General features: G+C 35.1%; 1 protein-coding gene across 1 annotated transcript in view; it reads right to left on the reverse strand.

Annotated features, from left to right (window-relative positions):
- Nucleotides 1-604: 604 nt before the first annotated feature.
- The window catches only part of LOC107037861 (protein lin-31-like), a 10,178-nt gene continuing 1,519 nt past the window's right edge, over nt 605-9,263 (reverse strand). Inside the window, 3 exon segments of the mRNA XM_015256639.2 lie at nt 605-1,099; nt 2,079-2,084; nt 4,505-5,013. Coding sequence (XP_015112125.1) covers nt 652-1,099; nt 2,079-2,084; nt 4,505-5,013 — 963 coding nt within the window. The 3' untranslated portion in view covers nt 605-651.

Here is a 9,263-nt window from a genome sequence, read left to right on the forward strand (position 1 = left end):
CGATTGCGTGAAAAAAAATTGAATCGCATCGTTTGTGCGAGAGAAATCGTAGCACAAAATTTTGGTTTCATACCCACACAACTGCAGAATACACGATGAACCTATTGGAACCCCCTGCCCACACCCGACACCTTAGTGAGACAGGGTACACTAGATGGCAACAAAGTGGAAACATTTCCCTCTTATAAATAAATAATAAAACTTGTTTACAAAACGATGGATTATTTTTTATGAGGTGTCAAAAAATCCTTCATTTTTTCACATCTAATGAAAAAAAATTCAGATTTTAATCTTTGATTACAATGGAAATGTTGATTTTCGCATAAGACACTGGGTTAAATCCTGATTTTTAAACATTCCGAATCTAATCGAGTTTTCTGCAATTTTTTTACAGTTTTCAAAAATCTTTGAATTTACCGTAAGGGTAGAGCTTCTTTAAGCGTCGAAAAAATAAATCACACACACAGATCGGTCTCTAAAAAGTGTCGGGAGAGTATCTACGGGTCATGAAACATGGAGAAATCATGAAATTTCCACAATCAATTTTCGCTGTCACTACAATAACTCCTCCCTTGGGGTCGGGAACATAAAAATCAGACAATCGTTTCATCTCATCCTCTTTTATTCAGTCTATCAATGATCACATTCTCGTCAGGTAGGAGCCAAGTCCTTGCAGGGATCCGTGGAGTAGTTACTAAGTTCAGTGATTTCCAATCGAGAATTATCAATACTAGATAATCGCGGTGGTGGTATTGCTGGTAATGGTGGAAGACTGGCTGCTGGTGATGCAAATTCCCCTCGCTGAAGCCCAGCGGAGAAGTTGAAGGCTGGATCTGAGCGGAACAAACCAGGATGCAGTCCGTAGATCGGGGATAGTGCGGGCGGTGCACAAGCTCCATCCTCGGGGTGGATCTTGGAGGTCTGTTGGAGGGAGGGATAGGTTGCGAAGAGATTGGCTGTTGCGAGGGCTGTTGCATACACCGCGGCCGCTTGGTGAAGGTGCAGGGGGTAAGTGCTCAGGGAGTTTGTCAGGGGGTACAGAAAATTACTACTCGGCCAGGGCAGCAGGCTCTGCGATGATATTACCGGGGCGGAAATACTAAAACACGAAAATTGTTGTTATTGTGATTTGTTAGAAGTTTTGGAAAATTAGTAGTGGAATTCACCACCTCCAGAAGATAGTTCCTTTAAGGCCCGGGTGTACTATCTTTCGAATGTTATCTGGATTTTTTCATCTTTCGTAATCCAAAATCGTCAATTGAGTGGTACATCCTGCAGAAATTCCCAAAAATTATGATAGAATGATCAAAAAAATTCTGAACTTTTTCAATGAGCGTTTTTAATTGGGATTCAGAATGAGTTGACAAAAGTGGAAATTACAAATATCTGCTTCGCTGTGGGAAATTATTTATTAGTTGTCATTTTCCATGGTGGATAACAAAACACTAACTCCTCATGGGAAGGGACAGCTAGGTATCTCAATTTTCAAAACAGTGGTATGTAGTCATCTGCCATTTTTAGGTGATAAAAGTGTGATTAAAAAATTCTCGAAAATATTACAACTTTTTTCAAAGAGCCTTTTTTGTAATAAATGTCTCTGTGCAGTGTAGGAAAAGATTTACGAAATCAGTCTTCCCCCTGCATGATATTGGGTGACAGGCCGCCATTTGTCACCGTAAATCAGATACATTTTTCAATTTCTTGTTATTCAACTTATTCTGAATATAAATTAAAAATGCTCTTTGAAAAAATTAAAAATTTTTTCTACTTTTTTTTGATTATTCATTTATAATTTTTTAAAACTTCTGCATGATGCAGGACTTAATTGACAATTTCAGATGATGAAAGATGGAAAAAACATGGAGATAACGTTAGAAAGATAGTACACCCGAACCGTGATAAAAAATCTAATGTAACGTTTTTTTTAACGATTTTTTTAAACCAAACAATTCACAATCGTGCCTCAATTCATGATGATTTTGTTTTGGTTTTTTACCTGCAGAGAATAATTTGGATTTTTCATAATAAAGAAAATCCCTGTTCGACAGAAGCTTAATATTGCCACTTCATCACAATACCTGATACTCATTCCTTTGGTAATTGAAAAAACGAAAAAACCCGTTCGTTCTTCGAGAGGTTGGTAAATTTTCTGTCTTCAAAATTTCTTGTCTCAAAACGGCAATTGTGTTTTTTCACTCGATTCGTGTGTGAACGTGGATAATTCAAAAACCAATGGTTCTTATGGAGTGAATATACTTTAGAAGAACTTAATGGAGTTCACCATAATCTCTACCACAATCATATTAAGTTTTAAAATTAGTGGCAATCCATCGAAAACATCTATATCTCGGATCTACCAATTCCTGAAGTACGTAAGGTGGAGAATACGCGGCCTAATCTAGTTCATTTAAAAAACATTGTAACGTATCTCTAATTTCCCCAATTGCATTCTATCATTTACACATTCTTTACTTTCTCCTTAGAAATTAGCGTCTCTCGATTGTTTCATTTATTCGTTTTTTTCCACTCTTTCTTGACACACTATTTTGGTATTTTATCTTCGCCGTTTTTTTTTATTTAAAAAACCTGTATTTATTGTAACCCGCGTGTTTAAAATTGTTATATCGAACCACTTCGTTCAAATCAGCTACTTCTTTTCCAGCAAACTAATTTGTCCAAACAAATTTTTTCTCAGTATGGGAAGAATATTTCAAATCGAAATTGGATTCATTTAAACAATTATTTTTCTACACGGAGAGAAATTTTTTACAAAAATTCTAGTGCTAGCACGGGAAAAGAGGCGCAAAGTGACAAGGAAAAAATTCCAATGCCGGCACTAGAAATTTTATTGGGAAAACGTGAATTTTTCCCCGTATTTCTGTGAAAATTTCACAGAAATTCCCAGAAATTTTACCAGAAATACCAAGAAATTTTACCCTAACAGCACTAGAATTTTTCACAGCCGGTGGATTGTGATTTTTTACAGTACTCGTACTAGAATTTTTCTAGAAAATTTCTCTCCGTGTAATTATTTTAAACTCTTGAGGTCAAAATTACTCATCCTGACACAAAATGGGAAATGGAAAATTTCGGATTTGACCATTAAAATGCTTTCATTAAGAAGCTAAAACACGTTGATAATAATTTGTGATGTTCTTTCACATATTCTTGAGAAAAACAAATGGCTCATTGTACAAGTGTACATCAAGTATAGTTATTTTGCTAAAAATTAGCAGTTTGCTTCCGAATGGATTAATCGAATTTAAAACAAAAAAGTGCATATTCAGTTTTCTGTCATTAATTTCAGATTAGTAGGAATCCTTCCCGAAGTGTAACCTCAGGAAAATCCAATAGTTTTTTTTTAAAGACAATTTGAGATAAAATTTTTTAGTGAACTGAATTTATGTTAAATTAGACAGATTGAGTGAAAACAAAATGAATGTAAAATTTGATATCACGAGAGTTCACGCTCCTGCTACATCAATGTTTGTTTCTCCTCGGTCGTAAACAAATTATTTAAATTGAATTTTTTTCCTGAATAGCTTTCCTCAAACTGGACTTGAGACCAGTATAACTTTTTTGCTAATGAATTAGCAATTTGCTTCTCAATGGTAAATTGGGGAAGAAGATATAGCAGCCATGAAACCTTATAATGATCTCTAAATGTCCCAAATGTCTAACATGAGCTCCATACGCCGACTAAATAAAAATTAAACTGGTTTAAACTTCCACTGAACATTGATTAAACCTTGACGAAACCTTGGTTAAACCCTGATTAACATCCGACTAAATCCCGACTAAACCATGATTAAACCTCGATTAAATGCTTTTTAAAGCTATAATTTCAAAACAAATGATGCGATCGCCACTATCTTCGAACTCGACTGAGGTAACATCCAAACGAATATTTTAAGCCATAATTGAAAAGATTTCGACGATTATTTTTTGAATGATCGTCGAAAAACTAAATTTGCATATTCGAACTCCTGACACAAAAATTATTCATCGTCACACAAAAAACTGGAAATTTCAGTTTTGCACGGAGGGAAATGTTCAGTAAAAATTACGGAACTCACAATTCGCTCACCGATTACGGAATCGACTCAGAAAATATAAGTGACAGTATCGTAATTTTTCACAGGAGATTCAGGTAAAAATTACGGAACGCTCTGGAAAAATTCCGTGTCAGTTCCGTAAAAGTTATTACAACCGTATTTCGTTCCGGAATTACGGAAAAGATACGTAATGCTTCCATTCAGAAGCAAAAACACATTGATAATAATTTGTGATGTTATGTCCTCTCCCATATTCTCAAGAAAAAAAATTATCCCACTGGTAATATTTTATATTCCCGGTTGCAACGACTCAAGCAGACACCCTTGCTCACTGGAGGGCGACGACAAATGTATATCTAGCCAAGGTAGTTGTTCACCTTCCATAGTTTTCCCCAATATTCATGCATGAGACGGCCACACAGTAAATGCATTTATTTTTCATACGTAACCTGGTTGTTAAGAAAAGTAGAGCTTACCTGGATCGTTGCTCATTCGAGCTTGTTGTTTCGATTATGCTTTCTATGCTGAACGACTTGGGTACTCCACCGGGGGATTTCAGCCCTTTCGACGACAGTCTTCGGTCAGGTGACGAATCGCCCCGTTTAGACGTGCTAGACAGTAGCTCGGATTTTCGTTCAGGATTGAAATCTTTGGAGATGGATGTCAATCCCGATGTTAGATTCAGGAAGTCCAGTTGTTGCTGAGTCAGGGCTATCGTCTGGTCCTGATGTTGGTGGGAATAGTAGGGGGTTGGATGGCAATCAGACAATGAACATGCGCTACTCGCTGCCAATCTGGCGGTTGTCTCCGCCAATGCCTGACTCTCCTCTTTGGATTCCTTCGGTAATTTGAACCGTTTTCTCCTTCGCAAGTAGGAGCCATTCTCGAACATGGATAATGCGGCTGGGTGGAGGGCCCAGTAGGCTCCCTTGCCCGGTGTGTGAGGATTCCTCGGTACCTGCAGTGAAAATAGTAATGAAGAAGGTGAAAACAAAAGGAGAATTAACGAGTGGATAATTGCCTTTTTTGCTTCCCAGTGGAAGCTTTGCACACTGATAGAACGGATTAGTTATTGTTAACGAATGGATTTTGGTTGAAGATTAGGGTCTATTCGGTCCCACCAAATGTTCATTCGTTAATAGTTAACGAATGTATATTTGAGTAGCCTTGTTTGACTTGACTTTCGCCATTCAAGTGAATCATTCGTTAACTATTAACGAATATTCATTTGGTCATATTCAACTCTACCATTCGTTAATAGTTAACGAATTTCGTTTGGAATAAATGAATCATTCTATCAGTGCAATCGGCCGATTTTTCGATTCTCCAACTTTGCTTGGAAATGACTTAGAACGTCATGAAACGTCGAGATATAATGTTTGTAGAGAATGTCTGTGAACGTTAGTATGTGCGGACAAGATTCTGACAATTTTTTCATAAATTTTCAGAAAAAGGACTAAAGTGATGGAAAAAAATCTGAAATTTTGGCTCATAATTGGTATTGTTTGGGAGCACATCTGAGAGAAATTTCAGCTCAATTGGTCCAGTAGTTTTTGAGATACAGCGCCTCCGAAAAATTTTTCTTTTCTCAATATCTCAAAAACTACTGCATCAAATGAACTTTTTTGGCGTCAAATAAATATTCCTTATGATAATATCTGTCGAATCAGACACTAATGTGCCCAGCTAAATATTGCGAGTCGCCTAGTAATTGACATTTTTCATTTTTATGATAAAATTGATGTGAACACGATAACGCTTGAAAAAATTGAGATAGGAAGTTGAAATTTGGTAGGATTCTAGCTCTTACTATATCACAGGCTGGAATTTCAGATGGGCGAAATCGAATGAGTAGTTTTAAAGATATTCGATTTTTCGTATAAGACTATATTGTTCAATATCTCAAAAATTGTTCATCCGATTTCAAGATTTTGTTCAAAATATTTATCTTAATGTCTTCTACCTAGTTCTCTCAAAATATATATACCCCGTTCCTACAAAATTTACGAGATATTGGCGTTTTTCTATTTTTCTTGTCTGAAAGTTACTTTGACGTTCCATTAGATGAGTGAAGGATGTGGTCAAGTTCCAAAATGTTGAGGACTAGTTAGTATCATCGAGTTGCACTCCTGTGTAAAATTTCAGATTGATCGATTCAATACTTTTTTAAATAGAGCAGTTGATGTAAAAAACGTTTTTCGCATAAAATGACATATCGTTATTCTATCATTGATTTTCACATGGAAACATTTCTTAAAAATGGGGTCGTGTAAGTATGCCTATGCTACTGGATAAAACCGAAATTTAATTCTCAATTTTAGAAGGTCAAACGTTTCGAGGAAACGTTTTCAATACAAATTGCCATTTTTCAATTAAAAAATGAAATTTCTACTTACTACCAATGGAATTGGTAGAAATAAAAAATAAAAAAGACAAATTACGCATCAAATAACTGTCACAGAAAAGCTCGGCCCCCTGCTTGTTTTATAAATGAGTGTAGTTATTGTCGCTAATAAATTTACAATTAGCTTCCGAATGGGTACTCTTTTTTAGATTCTCATTTCACTACTTTCTTCTTTTATTTTTTTATGCGATAGTATTATTATCCATTGAATTGTGCGAGCCCCATGACTAGTTCCATTTTTATGAGAATTTGTTGAGTGATCGTTGAAAACTCGATTTTTGGAAAAATACAAATTTTGTCAAACTTGTACGAAAAATTGAATTTTAATTGCTGTTAATGAATAGAAGTTACTCAAGTCTATATTCATGAGAAAATCCATTAATTTCGATTAATCTTACATAAGAAAATTTCTAAAAATCGAAAAATTTCTAAAAATCACTTATTCGAACTTTTTAAGTCGTGTTTCATAAATATTCAAACACAACAAATTGGACACTGAAATTAGAGTGATTACAAAGCTCGCATTTGGAAGCAAAAAAAGATCGTGACAGTCTTGTACGTAGAGTATATCAACTTTGTGGGCTCAACTTGTTTCTATGGGAGGGAGGAAAGTTTTCGACATCTAGACACTGATATCGAGCTATATACGTGAGGGGAACCGCTTTGATCTGTCTATCTTCTTGTATACCGAAACTTCTGGCCACTACTGCTGGCGCCTCTACTCGACGTTTATTACTCATTTTACAATTAACCGCACGTGATATAACTCTCTCCTTCATCATCAAATCGTGTAGATATTACATATTCTGTAAGATATCTCAGTGTTTGAGGATTAACAAGGGAGAAAATTTTCTCAATTTAGAAAGACCCGTAATTTTTTATGAAAAAAAAATCTTAATACACTCAAAAATAATAATACCGTATTTTAAGATTTCAAAGGTGTTTAAATAATATTTTCAAAAGTTCTAATTTGAAGCCTGAAAGTCTTAAGTTGAGAGTGTAGAAAGTCTCAATTTGGGACTTGGAAATCTTAATTTAAGCCTTCAAAAAATTCTCAAGTTGAGACTTGAAGTTGGATTTCACAGGTCTGAAAATAAGATTTTCAAAAGTCTTAAAATGAAGTCTGAATGTCTTAAATTAAGAGTTTCGAAAGTCTCAACTTGAGAGTTGGAAATCTCAATTTAAGCCTTCTGAAAGTCTCAACTTGAGACTTGAAGTTAGATTTTAAATGTCTTAAAATAATATTTTCAAAAGTCTTAATTTGAAGCCTGAAAGTCTTAAATTAAGAGTTTTAAAAGTCTCAATGTGAGACTTGAAAATCTCAGTTTAAGCATTCTGAAAGTCTGAAGTTAAAACTTGAAGTTAGATTTCGAAGATCTTAAAATAATATTTTCAAAAGTCTTAATTTGACGCCTGAAAGTCTTAAATTAAGAGTTTTAAAAATCTCAATGTGAAACTTTAAAATCTCAATGTCAGGCTTCTGAAAATCTCAAGTTGAGACTTAAAGTTAGATTTTAAATGTCTTAAAAAAACATTTTGAAAAGTCCTAATTTGAGGTCTGAAAGTCTTAAAGTAACAGTTTTGAAAGTGTCAATTTGAGACTTGAAAATCTCAATTTAAGCCTTTCTCAATTTAAGTCAAGTTGAGAATTGAAATTGGATTTCAAAGGTCTTAAATTAATATTTTCAAACGTCTTAATTTGAAGCCTGAATGTCTTAAATTAAGAGTTTCAAAAGTCTCAATTTGAGACTTGAAAATCTTCATTGAAGTCTCTTCAAAGTGTCAATTGATACTTGAAAGTTTCAATTTGAGACTTCCATAGTTTTAATTTGAGACTTTCGAAGTTTTCAACCTGGGACTTTCACCGCCTAAAATTGATGTCTTAAATTACGACGTTCGGAACCCAACCTGAAATTTTTCTTTAAGATGAATTCAGAAAGTCTCAACTTGAGACATTCAGAACCCTCAATTTGAGATCATAAGTCTCAAAGATTTTGAGACTTATATATTTTGAGACAAAATAAAGCTTGGTTCTCATCGATAAGCCGTGCTGCTCAAGTATTCTCCAGAATATTACCCCAATTATTTTAGGCGAGTCAATTTTTTTGTTTGTTTTTCATAGATGAAAAAATTATAGCGCTGTCAAAGGCCAAATAGGTGCATGTGTCCCCCATCGAACCTTCGGACTGCCTATCTAACGAGGGAAATTGTTGGTAAATCTCCATTGAATGTATCTCATAATAGTTTGTTCGCGTGTCAGACAGCGCCTCGGCAACGATGAAAACTCACGCGCACCAATCTCATTAAAATGACAAGATAATTTCACGCCAGGTTTATCATGCCACACATACATAAACAGTGATGAAGTTGAGTGAGATGAACTCGACTTTTCACGAGTGCAATTTTTTTTCCATGAATAACTTGAATTTTCCATGAATAGAAATGTCAGCGCAAAAAGAGAGACGGCTATATATATATATATATATATATATATATATATACGGGCAATTGAGTTGCCATGCATGTCGAAGCCAATAATTTATTCCCATCCCTTAATAGTTGATCGTCAACTTGAGAGTTGGAAACTCGCATAGATGATGGAATCATATAACTCTTGATGCATGCCGAACATGTACGGACATAACGTTGATAAATATCGATTCATCTGTATCATTATAGGCGAACTTGTCCGACGTTCTATGAAGCAGCCGTCTCGTTGGCATTTACACATCAGTCAGTACCTACTCTATTTAAATTAACATTTACAACTAGGGGGCTTCGCCCCCTGCTTGCTTCGCTCGCCA

This window comes from Diachasma alloeum, unplaced genomic scaffold, assembly GCF_001412515.2.
Source record: "Diachasma alloeum isolate Michigan unplaced genomic scaffold, Dall2.0 Dall_scaffold_00271, whole genome shotgun sequence".
Classification (NCBI taxonomy): domain Eukaryota; kingdom Metazoa; phylum Arthropoda; class Insecta; order Hymenoptera; family Braconidae; genus Diachasma; species Diachasma alloeum.